The sequence below is a fragment of the Carettochelys insculpta genome, chromosome 21, assembly GCF_033958435.1.
Source record: "Carettochelys insculpta isolate YL-2023 chromosome 21, ASM3395843v1, whole genome shotgun sequence".
Classification (NCBI taxonomy): domain Eukaryota; kingdom Metazoa; phylum Chordata; order Testudines; family Carettochelyidae; genus Carettochelys; species Carettochelys insculpta.
In genome coordinates this window covers 13,261,427-13,287,084 of record NC_134157.1, presented here as the reverse complement: position 1 = coordinate 13,287,084, position 25,658 = coordinate 13,261,427, and the positions used below count along the sequence as shown (strand labels likewise).

At 48.6% G+C, this 25,658-nt stretch overlaps 1 protein-coding gene across 4 annotated transcripts in view; it reads right to left on the bottom strand.

Moving 5' to 3' along the window:
• The window catches only part of NCS1 (neuronal calcium sensor 1), a 104,743-nt gene extending 79,501 nt beyond the window's left edge, over positions 1-25,242 (bottom strand). The window contains exons 1-3 of one of the 4 annotated variants that reach the window (XM_075015390.1): positions 25,060-25,114; positions 13,482-14,552; positions 13,165-13,333 (exon numbers count right to left, since the gene is read on the bottom strand). In XM_075015390.1, coding sequence (XP_074871491.1) covers positions 13,165-13,228 — 64 coding nt within the window. In that variant the 5' untranslated portion in view covers positions 13,229-13,333; positions 13,482-14,552; positions 25,060-25,114. Of the gene's footprint in view, positions 1-13,164; positions 14,553-25,059; positions 25,115-25,223 lie in introns of those variants that run through there. The other 3 variants (XM_075015389.1, XM_075015388.1, XM_075015391.1) reach the window with 3 other exon arrangements.
• Positions 25,243-25,658: the final 416 nt, after the last annotated feature.

The following is a 25,658-nucleotide window of genomic DNA, read 5'->3' as shown; positions in this document are numbered from 1 at the left end:
ACCCTCCGGGCTCAGCGTGACTGTCTGGATTCACAGACTAGTTCAAAATTGCTACTGGCGTGTCACCAGTAGCTGCTTGTGACTGGGCCAGCACACAGGGCAGGGAGCCGTCCGCATGCATGAAAAGAAGGCTGATATAGTCTAATATCCTTATTCCTTTCTTCCTCCTTAGCTAGCCAATAACCAGCATCTTGAGCAAGAGCTAAGATCAGCAAACCTGTTTCACGGTCTGCCTTGTTCTGTGACAGCGGTTCTTCCCTACACAATGCCGTGGTACGCTCGGAGTCATTCAAATCAAAAGCAGTTAGGCACATAAACATCTCTGAGGATCTGGGCCCTACATCCGATTTACATTTGCAGAGAAATTGCTTTTGAAACATGACTTCAACTAAACTGGGTGCTAGTGGATTTTGGTCAGTCAGTGTAGACAGGGCAAACTGGGAGAGACTCATTGGTCTGAAATGGTTTCTACACTGCCTGCTCCCTGGCTAATACATACATTTTATGAATAATAATAATATAATAATTAATATATAATAATAATAATAATATTTTCACATTAGCTCCTAAAAGCTAGAGAGAACCAGCAATAAACCTGGATTTCAGCTGCATTCCAGCTGTTTTAACACTGATGTCTTAGTCAAACCCCATAGCTGGAACTGACTTATTTGCAATCAACCTGGATGGCCATACAGAGGGAGATCAGCCGGACCTGCCTCACTCCTCACAGTACTGGGGAGTACAGGGATCAACTACCAACCCCAGACAGTTCGACTTTGCAGGTCTCTACCAGGCACACAAAATCAAACTCCGGAAGATGGGGTAGTGTAGACATACCCTGATATCATGCATTTCTGACACAGAGCTCAAAGCACAGGCCCACAGCATGTCATTGCTTATACTAGCTACTAGCATCCTTACCACCACGTCATCTAGCGCTGGTCTATACTGGGTTAACAATACTGGTGCCTATGTACACTTGGGCTCTCCATGTTGCTAGCACCGGTGGAACTGACCCATTGTTAACAATAGTGGGGAATTTGTGGAAGCCACCCCAGGCCTGAAAGTTAAGGCAAGAAATCAGAATCCAAGAATCCTGCATTCAACCCCCAGCTTAGTCAACCTGTGTGACTTTAGACAACTCACATCTCTGCTCTGTGCCTCAGTCTCCCCATCTGTCAAATAGGTATAATCGTGCCTACATCATAGCAGGCCATCAGGCGCAAGTGACAAGGCCATGCAGTTTGGGTTCCTCACAGTAAAGGTTCCATGGGAGGTCAAAGTTTTATGACTAATATTTGGGGGCGGGGGGTTAGCATAATATGGCAACCTTCTTTTGTACTGGATCTTGGCTCAGCTCACAGCTGCCTGAACCTCTCCTTGTTCAGGTTGCATCTTAAGGCCTTCCAGGGTAAGGCCAGGGGAGAATGACTCTCTTTGGGAATCATATAATTTTATGGGAAAAAACAAGAGTTGATGGGTCTCCTTCCCAAGCGTTAAGCACTATGTTGGTGCATCCTGAGAATCTAGTCCATCCAACAGGGCCTATTGACCGCGAAGAGCTCAGCAGCCCTGCATAAACCACTTTTTCCACAATGGTTTGAAACAAAACTAGGCTCATTGCTTGACTCATTCGCCTTGCTCCTCCTGGGTCTTCCCCTAGGCCGCCTTTATGGAACAGCTCTGTACCACCTCTGAAAAGAAGAATTATTCCAAATGCAGGTAAACTGTCCCTCACGGAATGAAAACCCTGTCTTCTCATCCACAGTGTGTGTGAGGGAGAAATCTGAAGGGAAGACATTGTTCCTCAGATCAATCAAAGGCCCTTAATAGGCTTAAACCCTAGATGCGTGCTAGAATGGGAAGGACAATCTCATGGATAAGGCATGAAACCGGGACTCATATTGGGATCAAGTCCTGGCTCAAGCACAGACTTTCTGTGTGCATCTGGGCAAGTCACTTCGCCTTGTGCTTCAGTTGGCATGCGTTGAAAAGGAGCATCTACCGCCACGGGAGAATAAACCCATTTGTGGGGCTCAGATACCATGGTGATGCAGCCAAATACATGTACCTAGACAGCCAATAAAATGGGGGGTTGAGAAGGGACTAGGAGGAGCACCACCAAGGGCACACTGTACCTTCATACAAGGGCTGCAAAGCTCCGAACTGGTGAATCTCTTCAGAAGAACATGGCTTACTTACTACAAACCGCCAGGCCAAAATGGGCACGAAAGAAACACACGTTCCGATAGGAAAGGGAAAGAAGCTGACAAACTCGATTCAGTTCAGAAGCCTCGGATATGCCTCAAAGGCAGGATAATTTGCAGAAGGTTCTGGAAACGAGCCCTAATCTTTCATTAGCATATAGAACAACCCCGCCCATCTGCATAATTTGTATCTCTAGGACAAAATAGCTCACAGCAGCCCTCACACAGGCAATAATCATAATTCTTAGGGAAGCAGCATTGTCTAGTAATCCCTGCTTAGTACAAGACTCACATATACAGCCCTACATAGATTCTTCACTGCTCTGTCCCAGCACCTCAACTTTCCCACCGTGGAGCTGTCTTCGCACCTCTGGGCAGCGGGGGATTGCATGCCTGTAGCAGATACATTTTTCAGGGTGTTATCCTGTGTGTTGGATTGTTATGGGGGTCCTCTTTGTGCAAACCAGAAGGGGGCTGGGGCGCAGCGGAAGTGCAATCACCATGAAAGGAGGTACAGAGGGAAGGAGAGAAAAAAAGAATGAGGGAAGTAAAGTCAGAGAGAAAGAGAGAAGGCAACATCACCCCCCAGAGGCAGAAGCCAGTCACGTGGATTGGATCTTAGAACTGGGACCTTTGATGGCTTCAGAGCTTCCTGTTTCACAACCTTAATTACAGCACCAGCCAGCAAAGGTCAAGAGAACACACCACAGATAAGCTAACGTGTCAGTGGATAAATGAAATACGACTCTTTTGATGCCTCTGCAGCATCGGGCAGGCTCTCTTTGTGGTCTGCTAAGGGACAGAATAGGATTTCGCTGCTCCCTGTCACCCTTCCACAGAGGAACACAACAACACAGTTGTCTCCCTCTCCCTACCCACCCGGCTACGCACCCAGTAATGCACCTTCTGTCCCCTTCCGCCCTCCACAGCTCAGCTCCCTCTGGGCCAGTCAGGAGGAGGGGATGAAGCAAGTGCCAGTCAATCATCCCTGCGGCATCTTACACCAAAGGGAGCTTTGTGCAATGCCCAGGAACGACTGGGTTTGCGGTGGAGGAGAAAGAGCCATGCCCAGTGTTGTGGCCACATTGTGAACTCTTCTTCTCACACTCCCAGCATGACAGTGCCCTCCCTTCCCTCTGAGCAGGGGGCCTGCAGGTTGCAGCTGCTCCTCTGCGTCTGATGGAAGGTCCAGTGTGAAGGGGCATGAAATGACTGTGCTGCCCTCTCTGCAGAGCATGAGCTCATGCAGCATTTCTGGTGGATGTAGCTGAGGGGCTGGGTATCACACTGCCAGCTCTGTTACTGTAGTGCCTTGAGTCCACCCCAGAGCTCGTGGTTCGGGCGACCATATCTCCCTGTTCCAAACACGGGACAGGGAGATATTGCGGGGAAGGGAGGCTCCTCCCGGCACCACCAAGCCCTAGGGAGCCGGGAAGGAGGTGGCAGCACTCAGCGCTTCCCAGGAGCCCGGGGAAGCAGCAGGGATGCAGCAGCTGCCCACACTCCCCCGCTTCCCCAAGGCTCGGGGAAGTGACTCCCACCAGCAGCTGCACCTGCGAAGCTACTGGCGGAAAAGGTCTGCAGGGGAGGGCCCAACTACGGGACAATTAGTCCCTTTTAAAGATAAGTCGGGACACCTTTTTGATTTCCCAAGTACGGGGCCGTCCCACCTAACGCAGGACAGATGGTCACTCCCGTCATACTCTAAACAGACAAGCAAGGAGAAGGACACACAGCGGAGCCAGGACTAGAACCCAGGCTCTTCCTGGGTCAGGGCCTAGCCCACTGCACCACACTGCTTCTAAACACCGGAGGCTGTGTCCACCGTCAATGGAGCCCCAACCCAGGTCAGTGCCCCCACCCCTTTCCCTCACTCCTCGGGCACCATTTTCCTCTGTGTCCTCAGAATTAGATTAGCCGGCCCTCCTGAGCGCCAGCCGCCACTGACGGAGCTGCTGTCCTGCTGCCCTTAGCAACAGGTCTTGCACCTGGCCTAGAGAAGCCATCTGCCACAGCCCATTCAGTCCCGACCACCTCTGCTGAGCCTGTTAACAGTCACTGGCAGTCGCAGTGACAGCTCGGGTGCAGAGCTTTGGGGTGGGGAATGCTGACTAGATCTGGTTACGTCACGTGGGAGGATGCCAGGTGGCCCCAGAGCACGGCAAAGATTGAATACCACTGTCACAGGCCAGTGCCTGGTACTAGCTTGGGTTCCGCACCAATCCAGCCGGCTTGTAACAAGTGACTTGGGTAGAGAAGCAAACCCCACCGCTGTCCTTCCCATTGACTCCAGCACAAACAGGGCTCAGGTGCTTTTACCAAGCTGTCATCTCACCCTGCATGGTCACAGCTGGAGCCAAAGTCCCTGTATATCTCTGAAACCATCAGGTCCCCCATTTCTCCCTTTCATATCTCGGGATCCCTCCTCCTGTGACAGAAGAAAAGGATCCGGCTATGCTGTCCCACACCCCTAAGCATGCTCCCAAGAACCACACTGGCAGCAATGTAGGTGGGCAAGCACAAGGTGATCGAGCAATGGCTGGTCTGCAAGCTGTCCTGTTACCTGCTTCTGTCCTGCTCTGACTGTGTGCAGGCTGGAGAGATGTTTTCCTTCCTCTAGTTAAGCCTCCCTTTCACATGCTTGTAAATAGTAATTGCCACTGACAAGAAACTCAGCAACAAGTGAGCTAGCGTGAGAAACAGCCTTTGCAGCCGCTACTCCGCAGCCTGCACACAGCTCCAGACTCCAGTTGTCCAACTAAAGCAAGTGCATGGACCTCAACAGGATGCTCTGGAGAGAAGAACTGACTGGTTTATTATGGGGTGAAGGGAAACTGCAGTTGAGTTTGTTAATTTTAGTCTGACAATCACCTAGCACAGGAGACATAATCTTCACCTAGGATACTAGCGTGCTCTAAATTAGACATCGAAGAATCACCTCACCTACCACCAAAATGCAGCTACCTCTGGAGTGGAGCACAACAGCTATTTCACACTACACATTAATGATACACAACAGTTTAGTGAAGGATCAGAGATCACTGGAAAAATCAACTCATCAGGGGACACACACTATTAAAAATGTTGAGATACCACAACAAACGAGTTAAAGATTTATAACATGGACAGATTTGTTCAGTAATAGCATTCAGCTAAAGAACCGCTCAGGAAATAGTCAAAAAATAAATGCATGTGGCAAACATACCTGGGTTCAGCTCCTAAAAGAGGGCATCTATTCTTTCCCCTGGCTATTGGGGGCCTGGTTTGCAGAGGCGCCCAGAACATACAACTCCAACTGAAGCAAGTAAAAGCAAAAATGTTATGCACCACTGAAAATCAGGTTTGAGGTCTGCTTTCAGGAACACAGAGGTCAAAGTCCCACCTACATATTGCAACCTCAAGCCCAATGCAATGGTAAATTTCAACACAAATGCCCTGCACTGCCTTGCAACAGGAAGAGATGTCTGTGTTTGAGGGTTTGCTTAAGAATGCTGGGCAGACATTTACCTATAGAGGCAGGTAGCTCTGGAGTTCCCCAGACATGCAGGGGTGTGCCTATGGACCTGCAAACTCACCAGCTCCCAGGGCAGCTGATATCAGCTTGACACAATGATTAAGACCGCGGTGGCAGCAAACCCCTGTCTATCTTGGCCCTTGAACTGTGGGGTGTACTGGAAGCACAACAGCGGCATTATAAGGTAAGTAAGTCTAGTGTAGACCCAGCCCTAAAGAAAAGGCTAGTTGGTACGCATGTTTTGCACCAAACCTGGGGTACCTGATGATGTAACAGTAAAGTCTGTAGCGTAGAAAGTCGCTGGATTCGGAGAGGGACCTGAATTTTATTCCTGCCTCTGTGTCACTGACTCTCTAGGTGACCTTGGGGAAAACACTTCATCCGCGCCTTGCTCTTCCTGTCTATACAACAGGTCTAATAATAAATATTTACCTGTCTATATGCAGATAAGGATTCCCTCTAATTTTTTCCATCCATGGATGGAATAAATGTGATGTGCACCAAGGCATGTGCGGATGTGCACCACCAGTAAAAATGCACGCTGCTGGCTGCAGGTGCTCTGCTTATCAGCTGGGCAACACCTGAGTCTGTCCTGCGCAGCTGCCCAAGTGCTCAGCTTACAGGGAAGGCTGGCGCAGATCTTGACATGCACAGTACTATAGGCGCGAAGCACTCAGCTTCATCCTCATGATCGTTTCTTTGTTCTGTCTGATCAGCAGTGGAAGGATTTTAAAATGCATCAGCTTGACTAATATAAACCTTATCAGGGCCCAACCATAATGCCCAAGGGTTGATTCTCCACCACTGGCTGCCACCCAGTGTTTTGGTCGCTCTCCACAGTCCAAGCATCTTTTCTGTCCCAAATCCACTCCTCAAATCCTCCTCCTTGTTGTATTATCATTTCCAGGCAGCCATTAATGAGTCGGGGGAGGAGGGGCTGAACAGCATGACACAGCAGAGAACATCTTTCCCTTCCCACTTTTTTCTCCAGTAATCTGTGACATACTTGGAATCTATTGCTCTGGGTGAGAATCTCAGGAGGCAGCAGGGTCTTGTGCACCGCAGCTGACCCAACTTGCCTTCAGAGCACCTTGCCTGTCACTCGGCTCAGTGGGTTGGCCTGGCTCCGCACTAACATCTGCAGTGTGGAGTTCTAGGCACAGAGCTAGTGACAGAACGCTGAATGGAACCCAGAGATCTGTACCATTCTGCTGCCCAGAATACAGGCCATTTCCACGGAAGAAAAGATCGCTAGCACCAGGTCTGCCGAATGCTGGAAAAATAAAACATAACCAAGCCCCAATTTTGTAGCCCCTCATTCAGAAATAACAAGCAGAAGTTGCTAGCTTATCACTGCTGACTTTCACTCTTTTTTTCTTTCCCGCAGAATTCAACCAGCCTCTTGATTCCACAGTAAATATAAATAAATAGTCATAATTTGCTCTGAAATTTAACACCCATTAATTCAGCGCACTACTGTCAAGTTAACTGTGTTATAAAAGAGGAACAAATGATACGAAATGAATTTAAAATTCACAAAGTACATAATAGGGACTGGCATACGTTTCTTAGGAAAAGAGTCTCTTATTTGATTTGTGTCCAGTTTTTCAAAGTGGACCTCCACTGCTGCAGATGTAATTCTGCATTCACAAAGAACTGTGCCCCCATCCCCACTTGCCCACTCCAGGGGCGCCTCTGCAAATTCATTGCAGGCCCCAAAAATGCAGCTGCTAAAATGGGAAACCGGCCTGCAATCCTGCAGTTAGATCCATCTGGGGGACCTTTATAGCTGCATGGATCCACAGGCAGCCTTGCCAATTCCCATGATATTCAGCGGTTTTGTCTTAAAGCCACAGCTGCTGGGGTCATATGATTTGATGGAACTCTCAGCTCTCATTTTTAAAAAACGGTTCTGAACCAGTGTTCCCTGCAAGCTGAACACATGGCTGGCCGCCCAGGAAAAATTCAGGTGCTGCCCAGCTGATTAACAGAGCACCACAGCTGCCCACAGCCGGCAGTATGTGTTTCTACCCGTGGTGCACATTTGCATATGCCTTGGTGCACATAACAAAATTTATTCCATGCCTGGATGGAGAAAATTAGTGGGGACACTGTTCTGGTCCTTCCAGCAGCAGAAAAGAAGCTTTAAAATGTGAAGCCTAAAGCAGCAAAATCTTTGTAATGATCTCAAGATGTTAAGGCCTTGATTCCTGCTTTTGTACATTGGGAGTAAAAATGTTGCAACTCCAGGACTGAAACTGTGATTTGCAATTGAGGCACCCCGGTGGTGTGCTGTTATTCCAACCAGAGCCTGTGGCATATTATTTATTTTTACAGGCACATATGCACTATTATCACAGCGCATAGGATCACAAGACATAGCTCAGATTAAAACCAGTATCAGAGCCACAAGGATGAGAAACACCTCCCAGAGCCTCACAACAACGCACAACAGAGGTACAACATGAGGTACATTAGTCCCAGCTCTGCAAAGCATTTAAGCCTATGCTTAGCTCCCATTGCAGCCACTGAGACTTAAGCACATGTTTAAAGTTAAGCACATGGTTAAGTGCTATGTTGACTCAAGGCCTTTAGGAAGCTAAAAAGCAGAAAGCACTTACTGTACTTTACAATTCAAGCCCTGGGACGAAATGCACAGCAGCAAAAATCATCCTTCTAAGCTACCTCAACTGAGCATTGGGAGATTTAATACATTAATGACTACAAAGCACGTTAAGAGGCTGGGAAACACCCTATGGAAGCGCAAAGATTCACATTATTTATTGTTATCATCATTCACCATTGGCTTCTCCTGTACTCCCGTGAGGGGCAACAGCCCAGCTTCCCAAGAAAGGTTAGATCTCCTTTGCACAGGCCAGCTGGTTTCACTCTGACACTTCTCAGGGAAGCAATGTGGTGTCAGGAGAGCTAGAGTTTTAAAGGTATTGAGGTGCAGAAAGATGCAGGGAAGCAGCCAGACCTAGATCCTTCATGGTGTTAGACACTTAACTTCCATGATTTCAACAGGAGCAAGGTGCACAAATACATTTGTTATATGGGTGCTTCTTATGCTAAAAATCTCACTTGGCAGCTATCTGCAGCTGTAGATAACTGAATACATTTAAAATCCAACTTCTAGCACTGCAAGTCAGTAGTATCACTGGAAATAGGTTCCTCGTTCTCTATGCTGAGGGCTACATAACACGACTCCATAGGCCTTCCTGACAACATGCCCCAAAGCAACTTTTTCTGAACAGGGGACATGCAGCGTTAGATTTCTGAGACATGGCTTAGCTTTACGTTGTTACGTGCCCCTATAGAATGTGTATGTACTGATAGCCTTGTACAGCACAGCAATGGCAGGGAGCTCGATACATGAAAAGCCAGCAGCCCCTCAAATTTAGGGCTACCATACTTGACCTTTTAAAAAAAAGGACATCCCTGAGAGGGAGTGTATCTGTATCAGTATCTACCAACTCACGTTGTATTAATGTACTATATATACTATAAGACATTACTACAATGTAAGTTGGTAGATACTGATACAGATATACTCCCTCTTGGGGTGTCCTCTTTTTTATACGGTAACTCTACTCAAATTAACAGCTAATTATTTTGAATGCCCCCCCCACCATATATGATGATGTAACGGAAGGAAATTCCATAAATTCATCTTGGGATCTGGTGCAAAAGCACTCAAACTAAATACGTAGGGATCACAATGATATGGCAACCACACAATGGGATCCGAACCTCCCAAGACAAGACTGGTTACCTATTATTATCAGACACCTGTCACAGACACACCCAGGGGATATCTGTCTATATGTGTATCTCAATCCACAAGCTAACTTGGTCCACAAACTAGGCTTCAGAGATTCAAAGGCCAGAAGAACCATTGTGATCCTCTCACTCTGGCCTCCTATGTGACACAGGCCACAGACCTCCTCCAAAACAACTCCTCTCTGAAGCAGAACACATGGCTTTTAGGAAAATGTCCAATCTTGATTTACAAATGGCTGGTGATAGAGGATCCACCACGACCTTTGATAAGTTGTTCCACAGGTTAATGACCCTCACTGTTAAACACTGGGACCTTATTTCCGAGCTCAATTTGTCTAGGTTCAACTTCCAGCCACTTGTTTTGTTATGTCTGCCAGACTGAAAAGCCTCTTATCAAATATTTGCACCCCATGTAAAGTCACCCCTTACCCTTCTCTTTATTTAGTTAAATAAGTTCAGCTTCTTGAGTCTATCACTAGCAGGTATGTTTTCCAACCCTTTAAATTGGGGCTCTTAACAGGACCCGATTTATCAACAGAGAAAAGCTGAAGCTGTCAGGCTCAGTAACATGATAGCAAGCCCAGGCAAAAGTTGTGGGCCCACATCCCATCATGGCTGCTTTTGGCTTTCACATAGGAGATGGGATGATGGGGCAGCGGTGTAAAATGGAATGATGAAGTCAAGAATTAGGCCCGGTTATCCTGGCCCCAGCATGGAAGGGAAGGTTTTAGTCTCTTTAAAAAGCTGCCTATGATACAACTGATCTGAGTATCCAGTGTTACTTCCAAAGATGAAAGAGGGGGGTCTAGCAGACAGGACACTGAACTCAGAAGATGAGGGTTCGATCCCCACCTCAGCTAAAATTCTGTACGTGAAAGACCTTAGAAAAGTCATTGATTTATCCCTATGTCTCTGCTCCCCATTTGTAAATGGGGATAACAGCACTTCTCCAGCTCCCAGGGCTCTAAGGATAAAATCTGAGACTCTCTAATAGGATGGTGATCAGGGCCATATAAGTACCTTCCTCAGACTGGAAAGCGGTCCTTCTGCTTGGCAGCTGTAGCAAAGCTGCAGAACACTTAACTAAAGTGGTTATTTCCAGAGAGGAGGCCTGAAACGATGAGGACAAACACAGCCCTGTCCTAGTTACCTGGGAGCAGTTCTACTGATGTCAAGGAGGGGGTACTCAAACACCCGACAGCAATTTGGGCCATGGGATCTAATTCTGAGCCTGGACAGTTAGACCTGCATGTTTTATACAGCCATCGTCATCCACACAACCTAGTTTCATCGGCACACACCCAGGTGCTGGTGGCTGTGTGCATCTTGCTGCCCAGCCTGCACGTGCAAACATGAGTTGAGGACCTACGAAGAAGGTGCCATGAGTTGCATGTGAAAGAGGAGAAATGTAAAATGAGAGGCCAGTTTGCAGCTAGCTGCAAACATGGCCCACAGTTTCTGGTACTGCTTGCCGCTGGACAGACTGACCCCAACCAAGAGGTGGAGGATTTTTTTCTTTCGTTGGGGGAAGAGAAGTTGGGCATGCAGAAGAGAGAATCAGAGAGAAGAATGGTGGTGTTGCAATGAGTGATTTCAAACAAGTGACCCCTGGTTGGCCTTATCGAGTAACGGAAACATCACCGTATCAATGACATCACAATACTATTATACTTGTTCAGCATCAATTGTTGGCAAGAAACAAGATATCACGATCCTTTGTCCGCCACACATATCTCCCCAGCTGGATCCACTGCTGTGTAAAGTGAAACTAGAGGTGAGACAAAAGAAGATGTCAAGGTAGCCCAGTGTCTGGTACCATCTGGCAAGGAAGCCTATGATGGTGTCGGCTCATCCTGGAACCATTCCAGCTGGTCTGCAGATCAGAAACGGAGATGGGACCATGTCACCGCAGGCAAGTCACCCTGCCAGCTGGGAACCCTCTAATGCAGAGGGGTCCACGCAAAAAAATATAGAAATAAGAATGATCACAGAAAATAGAATTGGCTTTGATGGGTGCCCATGAACAGTTTGGGGCAGGTAACTGGGGGTTTGTGAATGGTCTGGGGGGTAATTGGGGGTCCCCACTAGTGAAAAGTTTGGGCCCCATTGCGCTGATGACATGCACTAGTGCTCTGTGCACCAAGCTGCCCAGCGGATGTAGAGAACAACAGTGTATGTTGGGATTGTGCAATGCACCAGAGTGGTTCTTTTCCCTATGGGAGAACCTGCTGCATCCTTCATCTATTGCCTTTTTGGGTAAGCTCTGCTGTGGGACTGCAGCACAGTGACAGAGCTCCTGGGTCTGTCTGCTCTCAACTGCTCTCCAGCTATATAACAACAATGCCCCCAGCCTATGTGTAGAGAGGCAGACCTGAACACAGCAGCCTGGGCTGTTCCTTCCTGCTTTTCTTTAATAATTCTTTGAGCATGCTGGTCTCGTGAAGCAGAGCGGTCCAGCAGCTTGCAGTGTTAATAAGATACATCAGCAATTCAAATTAAAAACCCACCCCTTTGATGGAGCAGATTATTAAGATTCTAGGTGGAAAAGAAGGTGCTTTCTGGGGTCTGGCCTCTCCCTGGGCTTCAGAATGCTGATGGACCCGAACTTTGAAAGCTAAAATTGGTTGAGACCTCACATTAACAAAGCTTTTTGGTTCCAAAGTGGAGGCAGCGGGGGGAGGAGAACTGGAATGCGATTTTCTCTGTGCCCTGATATACTGGGGAAAATCCAGATTAGGGTGAGACAGCTCCATAGAGGTCTGAAGCTGTGGATCCAGGTATAGCGCACACAGAGTTAGCAGATGATAGTGCAGGTCATGAGTGGAGGGAAGGCATTCCTTGGTGGTGAGTTACAGCTTGTTTAGAGCTGGGGGGGAAAGTTTTTTTTCATGGGGTGAGGTGTTTCCCTGGATCCCTGCCCTCTACCAGTAAATCGCTGTCTATATTCCCATCTTTCCAGGCTAACCTCCTCCGAATTCCTGCAACCAAGCAGAGCAGCACTGGAGCACTTCATTAGGGGAATGATTAAGAAACTGTCAATGTTCCACAAAACCCAAGGCTCTGAACTAAAAATAAACCAAAAAAACTGGGGGGAGGGAGGGAAGGAAGGGACAGAATTGCAGAACTCAAGGCAGATTCTCCTGCCAAGCAAAGACTGCAGCAATGTAGCAATGTTTACCACTGACCCTTATTTTCTGTCTCCCCCAGCATCCCTCCCACGGAGGATGTTTTGGGGGAGAAGAGAACGTTCCATTCTCCTTGCCATCACTGGGGTGCATCGTGATGCCTGAATCACCAGGCTGAGCTTCTCTAGAAAGAAACGCTTGCCTAGTGCGCCTCACGGGGACGGCAAGCTAATCGCTGAAACACGCTGCCATGGCGGGGTCCTCCCCTTCGCAGTGAGCCCCGCAAGTGCCTGCCTTTTCTTTTGCCTTCTCCCTTCGCACGGCAGATTGTGCAAATGACACAAACGCTGACACAGCCCTGCCTGCAACATTCACAGGTGCACACCTCTAGCACACGTGCAGTCCCCACAAGGCAAACAGCAGGACCCCATCTGGAAAAGCAATGGCACCTTTCGAACACAACTGGCTCCTACTCCTAGCCCTAGGACAAGAGCAATCGGAAAGTTGCCTGATTGTAGGGGGTTCAGATACTCACAGTACGTCTTCCTGGTCAGCTCTTCCACAACTTCAGGCTTCAGCTTGCTGTTCGATTTCCCCATTATTGGCCAGCAGCTCTTCCTCCGGACCACTCAGTGCATAAATCGCTATATTGTCTGGTCACTCCTCCCTCTTTCACTGAGGGGGCATCAGAAGGCTTGCCTGGGCTTAAAAAAAAAAAATATCAAAGCCAGGTTCCTCTTCCAATCGCCTCTCCTTTCTAGAACAATGCTTCTTTAAAAAGCAAAAAAGCAGCCTCCGCAATGAAGCCAGCGGCAGCAGGGAGACCTGTGTTTGTTACAGCAGTGTTCCCACCTTTCTAGGAGGTAGGATTTCAGTCCTGGAGGATTTACTCCACTGTTCAATGGAAGAATGACAGTCCTAGACAGAACTGCGACATTCCACTTCGGGAGAGGGCTTTCAGAGGTGGGGGAGCAGTAATCGGAGCTGAGGTTACATTGGGGTCGTGGTTTCTCTTAATAAAAAATTAAACACTGCAGGTTGATTTGTTTTTCCTCCCTTCTCCGTGCTTGGAAAGGAAGGTTATTGTGCAGGATCTGTGTCTCTCTCTCTTTATCCTCCCGGTAGCTCTGTTGAGTGTTGCTGCTGTTGTCCCTGGTTACAGAACACCCTCCCCTACCGCTTTCGCCCTGTAGCTTCAGCAAGTCAGGATTTGCTGCTGCCTGCTGATAAGGTGTTAACTGGAATCTGCCAGTCAGACAGCAGCAGGCCAATGTCTTCTATCTCCCTTTCTTGCCTCCTCACTCTCCTTTTAGATCAATCCTCTTGGGGGAAAAAAAGCCACAAACCAATAACATTTTCATTCAAAACAACTCAATGGCTTCTTATTCCTCTGCAGATGCATTGATTTCTTTCCTCTGGGGCCTGAAGAAAAAATGCTTGTTGTGTCTAACTTGGAGATGAGTGTTTAATGGAGATTGGAGATTCCCCCACCCCACTCCCCTCTCTCCAAAGTCATCTATTTATCAGAGATTCTCAGAAATGGATGGAGGAAACCAATTGGGTCCTTTGATCTGCCCTCTGCCAATGAGGAATCTGCCTTTGTTTTAGCATAAAGTGACAACAATACATTTGGAGATTATGTACTCTGTAAATAAATGGGATTATTATTGTCACTGTACTGACTGATGTAAAGTCTCATTAATGAGATTTATTGAATAGAGCGTTTTTGTTTTGAACTATTCCCTCTCTCAAATTCCCCTGCCTGTATTCTTGAGACTCCGTTTCTCTTGATGTTTTCCTGGCACTTAATAATTTACAAAGAAGTGACTTTTTGTGAATTTTGTAGATAACTTGAAGGCGTTGGCTTGCTTTCTCTCCTTTGGGGGAATTTTACGGCGAGTGCGCAGCCAGGGCTGCAGAGACCTGCAAGAAACAACATAGATTTTCATCCTGACAGATCTTGTAAATTGCTATTTTCTCTATCGCGAAGGAGGTAAACATCCCTTTTGAAATAGGGGCCAGGTGGATAGCTGTGTGTGCCCAAACTGGTGGAAACATCGGGCTGAATGTGATGCAGGTGATCAACATACATCCTGTTTGACAGTGTGTCTCGACTCAGTGTTCTACTTCTGCTGCTTACCTCCAAAGTGACCAAATAAATGTTCTGCAAAGCAGGAGTCTTGCTACAGTCATTTTTATGAGTGAATGGGACCCCTGCCCTCTGGAGCCAATCAGAAACCAAGGGGCTGGCCCCTGCCCTCACAGAGCCACATAGGTTCTTTGCTTTTAAAATTAGGACTTATAAAAGACCAGGTGCTGAAGCACCATACATCAACCAGGTGATCGCAGAACATCACCCCACTTTATGCGTCAAACCATCAAGAGATACCTCTATGCACTAGACTGGGGGGTGAGTAAACTGTTTACATCAGGCTACACTTGTCATCCCTGCAGTTAGCAGGGCCCTCACGCTCCCAATGGCCACATCTACACGGGAAGATTTCCCGGCAGGACCTCTGTCATTAGATCAAGTCTACACACAAAAGCAGATAGAAAGAGAAATCTGCTCTGTCGATGGACAGCAGCCAGAGCAGCCCTCTCTTGACAGAATGGCTGACCAGAAGCTCTGCAAACAGGGCTGCCCGTGAATCAGAAGCCCTGTCTGTCGAAAGAAGGGCCCGGGAGCATCTACACGGCTGTTTTGTTGACAGAACGCTGTCAAGAGAGGCGTTACACCTGAACGGGGAGAGGTATGACGCTCTTGGCAAATGTGCTGGGTTTTGTCGACAAAACACGTTTTCCACGTGGACATGGCGCAGGTTTTTCGAACAAAAGCCCAGTTTCGCCGGGAAAAGCCGCTCATGTAGATGTGACCAACCTATCTAATGTAATCCAAAGGATGGAAATTACGGTTATGTCCATACAACAAAAACTGTTTTGGAATCTGTAAGAAGTCTATAGAATGCAAAAATTTTATTAATGGGCTTTTCGATGTGAATATGCAGACATAAAACCAGTACCAGATTTCAACATTTTTAATGAGCTGGATGAGCATGACAGCCAGAAGCCAGCTGTGCTGCTGAAATTTCATGCTCTCCCCCAGGGGCCCACCCCCTCCCCCTTTGCACATCCCTGCACTAGACAGCTGGGGAAGATTCTGACCACCCAGCCACAACCTCAGCAGCCAAGCCTGCAGCCTGCAGTGTCATTTTCTGATGTGCACTCTTGCCCAGGTTCAAGAGAGTGAGTGAGGTAGGGAAAAGAGCAAGGATGGGGTTTTAATCCACTGGTGCAAGGCACAGTCTATCCAACAAGTTCTTGGAATACACTGGAGACAATTTTTTTTATTTCAGAAGGCTGACAAAGCCCCGGGGGAAGGCTGTGCTTGGTTTACTTTTGACAAACAAGGAGGAACTGGCTGACAATTTAAAAGTGGAAAGCATTGTGCGTGAACTTGATCATGAAATCATAGCGTTCGTAAGTCTCAGGAACGGTAGCAAGGAAAACAGCACAGTAAAGACAATGGATAGATATTCAGAAGGCAGACTTAGCAAACTCAGGAAGTTAATAGGTAAGCTCTCGTGTAAAGCTAGTCTAAAGGGAGGAACAGTTCAAGAGAGTTGGCAGTTTTTCAGAGACACTACAGATTGAATCTCTCTCATCCAACATCTGTGGGACCTGACCGGTGCTGAATGAGAGAATTAGCTGGACCACAGGAAGTCAATATTGTTGAGCAGCATTACCAATGCTGCCACCGCTTACTGGGGTCTTGGAAGATATTTTCGGGTAAATTACAGTTAAATGACAGCACAGAACATTGAGAGGCAGGACGGGTGGCTGGAAACAAAATTTATGGGACTGTCGGAAACCTGGTCGTCCAGCTAACTAAAATCATGCCAGATTACGAATGTTTCCAGATGAGAGTGTGCCGGGCTAGAGGGGTTCAACCTGTATTAAGGGCACAAAGGCAAATATTCCTACTGTTTAAGAAAGACAGAAAGTATGGTAAGAGACCATCCTGGCTTAACCCTTCAATGATCTGAAACAGAAAAGAGTCCTCCATAAAGTGAAAACTAGGTCAAATACAAAGGATGAATATAAACAAATAACACAATATGTAGGGACAAAACTAGAAAGGTCAAGGCACAAAATTAGATTAAACTAGCAAGAGACATAAAGCATAACAAAAATAAAACTTTCTACACATATTTCAAAAGCAAGAGGAAGACCAAGGAAAGGGTAGGCACTTTACTCAAAGAGGTGGGAAAGACAATAACAGAAAATGGGAGAAGAGCTAAATGACATTTTTGTTTCAGTTTTCACCAAAAAGTTCAGTAATGATTAGACATCTAAGATAGCAAACACCAGTGAAAATGAGATAGGAACAGAAGCTAAAATAAGAAAAGAACAAGTTAAAAATCACTTAGAAAAATTAGGTATCTTCAAGTTGGTGGGTCCCGATGAAATTCATCCTAGAATACTCAAGGAGCTGTCTGAGGATATATCTGAGCCATTAGCAATTATCTTAGAAAACTCATGGAAGGCAAGTGAGATTATAGAGGACTGGAAGACGACAAATACATTGCCCATCTATAAAAGTGGGAATTACAGTCAGCTTAATTTCAATACCTGGAAAGATAAAGGAGCAAAGAAGCAAGCTATTAATATGCAAATATCTAGAAGATAGTAAGTTGATAGCCGTCAGCATAGATTTGCCAAGAATAAATAATGGCAAATCAGCCTAAGGGCTTTCTTTGACAGGCAAAAAGGATTTGGGGGTGGTGGGAAGCAGAAGGTGTGGTGTGTCTTAACTTAAGTAACGCTTTTGATACCGTAAACCCCTGAAATGCACGACTTCGAGTTGAACTCAACTTGCGTTAATGCAAGTTAAGCGCAACTCAAAGCCACTCTGCAGCTGTCTACCTGCCTGGTTCCCCCAACTGAGGAAAGCTGGGCGGATAGACAGCTGCGCCACTGTTGCTTCTCCCCAGCTTCCCCCTTCTGGCAGAAACCAAGGAGAAGCTGCACCTGGCTCCCAGAGTGGCAGGGAGCTGGGAACCAAGCTGGAGCCAGGAAACTGACCAGCAATGTGCTGGTTAGTTTCCCCAGGCTGCTGCCTGGTTCCCAGCTCCCCGCCTCACTGTGGGAGCCAGGAAACTAACCAGCACTGGTGCTGGCCAGTTTCCCAGCTGCTACAAATGGAGGGGAGCCAGGAAACTGAACACAACCCCCAGGTAAGTCGGGGACCCCCACCTAAGTCAGGGGTCTACTGTACTGCCTTGCATGGCGGTCTCATAAACAAGCTACAATCTAGTGTTACTATAAGGTTGGTGCATAACTTGTTGGAAAACTGTTCTTAGAACGTAGTTCTCAGTGGTTCACAGTCAAGGCAAAAGGGTCAGACCTGCATATGATTCTGTTCAATAACTTCTTCGGTGATTTAAATAATGACATAGCAAGTACATTTATAAAGTTTGCCGATGACATTTGGAGGACAGGGTTAAAATTAAAAATGAACTGGACAAAATGGAGAAACGGTCTGTAATAAACAGGAAGAAATTCAACAAGGACAAATGTAAAGTACTCCACTTAGGATGAAACAATCAACTGCACACATACAAAATGGGAAAGGACTGCCTAGCCAGGAATACTGCAGAAAGGAATCTGGGTATAATGGTGGACTGCAAGCTAAATATGAGGCAGCAGCGTCACGCTGTCATAAAAAATGCAAACATCATTCTGGGATGCACTGGAAAGAGTGCTGTAAGCAAAACACAAGAAGTAATTCTCCTGCTCTTCTCTGCTCTGACTACGTCTCAGCTGGAGTACTGTGTCCAGTTCTGGGTGCTACATTTCAGGAAAGCCATGGACAAATTGGAAAGTCCAGAGATGAACACCAAAAATGATTGAAGAGCAAGAAAACATGACCTATAAGGGAAGAACTGGGTTTGTTTAGTTTGGAGAAGAGAAGACTGAGGGGGACATGATGGCTACATCTACACGTGAAGCCTACTTTGAAGTAGCTTATTTCGATGTAGCGACGAATAATGTCTACACGTCCTCCAGGGCTGGCAACGTCGATGTTCGACTTCGACGTTGCGCAGCACCACATCGAAATAGGCGCTGCGAGGGAATGTCTACACGCCACAGTAGCACACATCGAAATAAGGGTGCCAGGAACAGCTGCAGACAGGGTCACAGGGCGGACTCAACAGCAAGCCGCTCCCTTAAAGGGCCCCTCCCAGACACAGTTGCACTAAACAACACAAGATCCACAGAGCCGACAACTGGTTGCAGACCCTGTGCATGCAGCGTGGATCCCCAGCTGCGGCAGCAGCAGCCAGAAGCCCTGGGCTAAGGGCTGCTGCACACGATGACCATAGAGCCCCCCAGGGGCTGGAGAGAGAGCGTCTCTCAACCCCTCAGCTGATGGCCACCATGGCGGACCCCGCTATTTCGATGTTGCGGGATGCGCAACGACTACACGGTCCCTACTTCGACATTGAATGTCGAAGTAGGGCGCTATTCCTATCCCCTCATGGGGTTAGCGGCTTCGACGTCTCGCCGCCTAACGTCGATGTTAACTTCGAAATAGCGCCTGACGCGTGTAGCCGTGATGGGCGCTATTTCGAAGTTAGTGCCGCTACTTCGAAGTAGCGTGCACGTGTAGACACGGCTGATACCAGTTTTCAAACTCATGAAAGAAGAAGAGACAAAAATTGTTCTTTTTAACTTCTGAGGATAGGACAAGAAGCAACAGGTTTAAACTGCAGCAAGGGAGGTTTAAGTTGGACATTAGAAAAAGCTTCCTGACAGGATGGTTAAGCACTGGAACAAACTGCCTAGGCAGACTGGGGAATCTCCATCACTGGAGGCTTTTAAGAACTGGTTATACAAACACCCATCAGGAATGGTCTGGCTATTACATAGTCCTGCAGTGACTGCAGGGTACTGAACTAGATAACCTGTCAAGTCCCTTCCAGTCCTACACTTCTATGATTCTATGAGACCGTAGCCAGGAAAAACCAAAACCACAGGGCTGATGTTGGGTGCTGAGATTTGCAGGCCTAGCTCTGGGTGTGAGGAGGTTACCCAGGCTTGGGGAGGGTCAAAGAAGAATGGGTCATACAGTCTCACAGTACGGGTTGAAACTCTCGTTTGGCACCATCCTTCATCTGGCAGGACCATGGATGTTGCTGGACCTGAGAGCGCTTGGACCAGAGAGTTCCAGCTGTGCAGGGCTGGAGCAGAGCCCTGCTGGTGACAGGGAGTCCCACTGGCAGCCTGCTCTGGTGAGCCCCAGGAGCAGCCCCAGAGCCAGTCCAGGAGCCCCACTACAGGGAACCAGCTGGGGCAAGGAGCCTGCAGCAGCCAGGAGAGAAGCCAAGCCAGCAAGCTGCTAACACCTCCCCCCCACCCTCAGCAGGTTAGCCAGGAGGTCTGACCTCCCCTCTTCTGGCAAATGCCCTCATTCAGGACCACTCCAGTCACAAGGGCACTGGACGAAGGAGTTACAATCCATACGTGACAGCTCTGCCTATGTGCTAATGATCTGTACTGGTCCACCGCTGCTTCTCTTCTCTTCTCCCTTGTGTTTCAAATCCTGTCTGGGCTGCCCAGACATGTCCTTACTCCTTAAATATCAGCAATGGCTGGGGGAAATAATAGACACTTCAATAAAGTAAAGGCTGCTCTGCAACCCTGCAAAGAGTACAGTGCAAATGGTGTGCGTGTGTTTACAATAATGGCGGGGAAGGGGAGGGCAGGTGTGGATTACAGAACATGCCTTACTGGTGAAAAATGCCTCGGTCAATTGCCCAGGGACATATTCCCTACAGTAGACATTTCTAAAATACATAATCCTTAATTAGAAAACCTTCCACAAAAAAGCTCATTAAGGCAGCAAAGTTTAAAAACACAGCAGCATCTTATATCAACACATCCCCCGCCTGGCCACAAAGGGCAGCTGGTGATGTAATGGGAGGAGACAAAAGAGAGGCACAAATTCTTCTCTCTGAAGCACTAGTGTAAACAGAAACAAGTTCACTGACTTACACCACAGACATCTCTGATGCGGGGGGGGGGCTACCCCCAGAATTTGGTAAGTGGCCAAGGGCTGCACTCTCCCATGATATTAATGGAGGGAGTGGGAGGTCTGGCATGGAGGTTGAGTGCAGGAGGGAGCTCAGGGTAAGAGACTGGGATGCAGGAGGGGTTGGGGGGTCTGGGAGGGAGTTTGGGTAAAGCTGGGGTTGTGACCGGGGCAGTGGTTTGGGGTGCAGGGTGAGGGAGGGCGTTGTGACCTGGGGCAGGAGATTGGGTGCGGGGCGTGAGAGGGCGCAAGAGTAGGGGTGCAGAGGGTTTGGTTTATATGGGGTAGGCGTGCAGGGGGCCGAAGGATTGGGGGGAGGAAGGGCCTGGGGTGCCCAGGGAAGGCTCTGGCCAAGAGGCTATACCTGTGTGGTTCCTATCAGCAGGCGCCTCAGGCAGACTCCCTGTCTTCCCCACCCTTGCACACCACACAGGCCAGCTGCAGGGGCCAAGTGCCGCTCTAACTTAGTGCACTTCCTGCCCTGTAAACATGCCCCAGGCAGCTCACATTGGCCGGCTTCTGGCCAATAGGAGCTGCCAGATTGTGCCTGAGGTGGGTGGCGGTGCACGAAGCCTCTCACTCACACAGCCCGGCCTATGGCACATGGATGCAATCAGCTGCTCTGAACAGCCTGCTGGGGGGCAGGCAGAGAGTCTGCCTGAGGCTCCTCCTAGACTACAAGCCGGATATGGCCCACGGGCTGTATTTTGCCCACCCTGTCATTGACTCATGGACTTTAACGTCAGAAGGGATCATCATGCTCATATAATTTGGCCTCCTGCACATCACAGGCCACAAACTCCCACCCGCTGTGGTAAGAGGCCCATAACATCTGGCAGAGTTACTGGTGTAAGTATGAAATGGGGCATGTCGTCCTCAAATCCTGATTTCAAGACTTCATGGTACAAAGAATCCAGCATATCTGAAAGCATAACATGACAAGAGTCTGGCTCATCTAGATGTTACTTAGACTGTAAGCCCCTTGGGGCAGGGGCCATCTTTTTGTTCTGAGTTTGTACAGATCCAAGCACAACAGAGTTCTGGACTTTGCACTATGGTAGTACAAGTAGTAATAAAATACTGTAATGATACTGATGCATGCTACCCTCATAGGCCCCTACAATAGTGAGAAGAGGCCTGGGAGTAAGGCACTGAGTGGGACTCTGGAAATGCAGGTTCAATTTCCAGCTCTTCCACAACATTCCCTGGGAGGATCTTGGTCAAGCCAATTTCTTCATGCCTCAGTTTCCCATCTGCACAACACAAAAAGCAGTGCTTCCACAGTCCATTTTGCTTATTTTAAATTGTATGCTATCAGGAGCAGAGACGGTCCTTTGCTGTTTGTGTTCAGTGCTGCCTAGTAAAGAGGCCCCCCCTCCCAGGTGCGGGCTCAAAAAGCTCCTGTAATAAGCAACACCCTTCCAGATACCATCCTTACAGCATACTCATTTTAACACAAAACTCTGCCGCTGAGAAATTAATATTAACAGAATTCAATTAACTCTAAAACCCTCCGCTTCCTATGCCACAGAAAACCCTATTAAGATGCTGAGATCAGTTGGTGAAATGATAAAAGTAATCGGAAACTGCGCAAGCTAGTCCATTGCTCTCCCTAATTACTGCCACTGGCTTTATTCCTTCCTTGGTAAGTGAAATGGGTAGCTGCAATGGCAAGGACGGAATGTTATTTCCTAAGACACAGAGACACAGGTTGCTTTGAGCAGACTGGTGTTCGGAGCAGAATGGGGCAGAAGAATTCTAACTAAACACCGAGCATGTGGAGCATATCTGTACATGAATGAAATACTGAAGTAATTTCCTTACAGAGGAAATTGAATGCTGGGCGAGCACTTGAATGAAGCCTTAATTCACAAACTCCCCTGTGTCTCTTTTCTGAGAGATACATTACTGTCCTGAGCAGCTTTTGATCACACTGCTAGCTACTGCAGTACAATACTGCAGTGTAATCAGCAACAACCTTCGGTACTCTTGCAGCAGGGTGACAACAGTCACAGCATGCCACAGACGATATTAAGTCTCAAGTCTCAGAACTAGCTTTTCCATTAACCAACTGTTTGTGTCCTGAATTTATTCACCTTCTGTTCACTACACTGCAATCTGCTACCATGGAAATGAGTATTCATCCAACTATACTCATTAGTCTATCATCCCTGTGATCAAACAAGGCTGGCAGAAAATTCATGCATAAATAAAAAGCACCAGAGAGGTTTAGCACATTCTCTGCCTTATTACTGGAAGAATTTTGAAATGTATATATCTGGTGTACAGTAAAACCTGTTTCCATAACAAGCTCCCCCTCCCCTCTTGGGTATTTATTTTTATGGGTTTAATAGACTTACTGAATGCTCTTTAATCGGCACCCAGCAAGTCTATTAACTTCAGAAACACATTCTTTGTTGCAAGGTGGGATACCCGCTCCACCGTCAAAGATGATTTAATAAGCACCTTTATTTGCCCTCCTAGAGTCTTTTTTTTTTAATTTAAGATTGCAGTCTCATCTTATTATGATGATTGCCATTGCTTCATTAAAATGTTATTGGCCAGAGATGGCAACATTTGATTATCCGCTCTTTGTACGTTTCATTGGCTATACTTCACAAGGCTAATCTGCTCCTCTTTCCCTGTCTTTGCTTAGGTACATATATCTTTAAACAAAAGAGTGGTAAATTTAAACCCTAAAACGTCCAATGAGATTTTAGCCTCTGCTAGCAGCCACAGTTCTCCCAATCCAAAGACAAGGAGGATGTTCTGTGCATGGCCAGCATTCACTGTAACAGGTACACAGTCTGTGTGTCCCAAGTTGTTTGCAGCAGAACTGAAGGATGCAGCTAGGTTCTGTATGTACCCACCCTGTGCTAGGTTCTGTACATACCCGCCCCATGTTAGGTTCTGTATATACCCAAACTAAGGGCGTGTCTACACAGCAGCATTATTTCAAAATAAACCAGTCATACTCCAGAGCAGCTTATTTTGAAATAACACTGCTATGTACAAAATGCATTTTGCAATGGCTGAGCGCTATTTTGAAATAGAGCGTCTAGACGGAATAGAGCAATTTCGAAATAGAGCTACTGGATGCACTACAGCTTATTTCAAAATAGCCCCTATTGGCTTGGTCTACACTAGCACACTACGTCGAAATAGCCTATTTCGAAGTAAGGACATCGAAATAGGCTACTTCGATGCGTATCGTCTACACGTCCTCCAGGGCTGGTGCCATCGATGTTCCACGTCGAAGTAGCGACAGGGAACGTCAAAAGGAGCCACCCCGGAAGGAGATGTGGAGCGTCCACACACACAAGCGCTCCTCATCGAAATAAGGGGCCAGCAAAGCCCCAAGCCGCTCCCTTAAAGGGCCCCTCCCAGACACACTTGCCCTGCACAGCATGAGACCCACAGAGCCGGCAACAGGTTGCAGACCCTGTGCATGCAGCATGGACCCCCAGCTGCAGCAGCAGCAGCAGCCAGAAGCCTTGGGCTAAGGGCTGCTGCATGCAGTGACCACAGAGCCCCGCAGGGGCTGGACAGAGCATCTCCCAACCCCTCAGCTGATGGCCGCCCTGGAGGTCCCCCCTATTTTGAAGTAGCGGGACGCGGATCATCTACACACGCCCTACTTCAACGCCGAAGTAGGGCGCTATTCCCATCTTCGGATGGGAATAGCGATTTCGTCATCTCACCGCCTAACGTCGATTTCAACGTCGAAATAGCACACGGCGCGTGTAGATGCGACGCGTGTTATTTCGACGTTGTGCCGGCTACTTTGAAGTAGCAGGCTAGTGCAGATGCACCCATTCTGTCTGCTCAGCCCCTGTTTCAAAATAACTGTTTGGAAATAGGTTCCTCATACCAGGAAGTTTTACGATTTTGAAATCAGTCCAACGCTTTTCCGAAGCAATGTGGAAATAGCGGTTGCATTGGGTAGACGCTTGCAAAATTATTGCAAATTAACTGCTGTGTAGACATCCCCTAAGAGACAATCCCGGCGAGGAATACAGCTCACCTCCCCCCGCGTTCCCATCCGGTTCTTGAACCGCAAAACTGCCCTTCCCCTCCCAGAGCCAGTGCCAAAAAGCCACCGACTGACAAGGCAGGGACACGGGGGGAAAGGGCCCCAGGCGCACGGGGGGGGGGGTTGTTTTTCACGCCAGGGGCACAAAGGGGGATTTTGCAGCCGGCTCGGGGCTGTCGCTGTTAAGGCAGAAGAGGGGGCGACCCCGGCAGGCCCTGACTCCTGTGCTCCCCTGGGGGCAGCCCCGGCTTCGGACGCATCCCGAAGTTGCTGCTGCAGGGACTGAGACTCGCCCGGGCTCCTACCGCTCGCCTCTGCGCCTCCCCAGGCGGGTGCTGCCGGGCAGGGGCTCGCAGGCGGTGCCAGCCGCTGGAAGCCGGCCAGAGCTCCCCGCCCCGGTTCGGGGGCCGGTGCCACGTGGCGCTCGGGCTGAGCCGCCCCGGCCCGGCCGCTCCCCCGCTGTACTCACCGCCCGGCTTGCCACGGCCTCGGCCCAGCCCCGCTCCGCTCTGCTCCCAGCGCCGCGCAGCCCGGCCGGCGCCTCTCTCCGCCCCCTCCGGCCGCTGGATGCTGAGCCCGGGTCGCTCCGCGGAGTCACGGACACGCGTGGGCCCCGCGGCACGTGGCAGGCGCCCGCCGCTCCCCGTACAGCCCTGGCCGCCGCGGGACACCCCCTCGTGGCTGTGGCGGGGGTGTGTGTGCCAAGTCTGTCACGTCCCCCTTGGGCGTGGGGGTCGCCCCCGGCCCCTGTCCCAGAGCCGCTCTCGGGCCCCAGGTCGCTTTTCTCCACCAGGGGGCCCGGCCCGGGGGGCCCTGGCAGGTTTCAGGGGCTCTGCCAAGCATGCCTGGCGTTGGACCGGCCCAGAGAGCCCAAGCCCCCCGCCCAGGACTGGAGCCCCTAGAG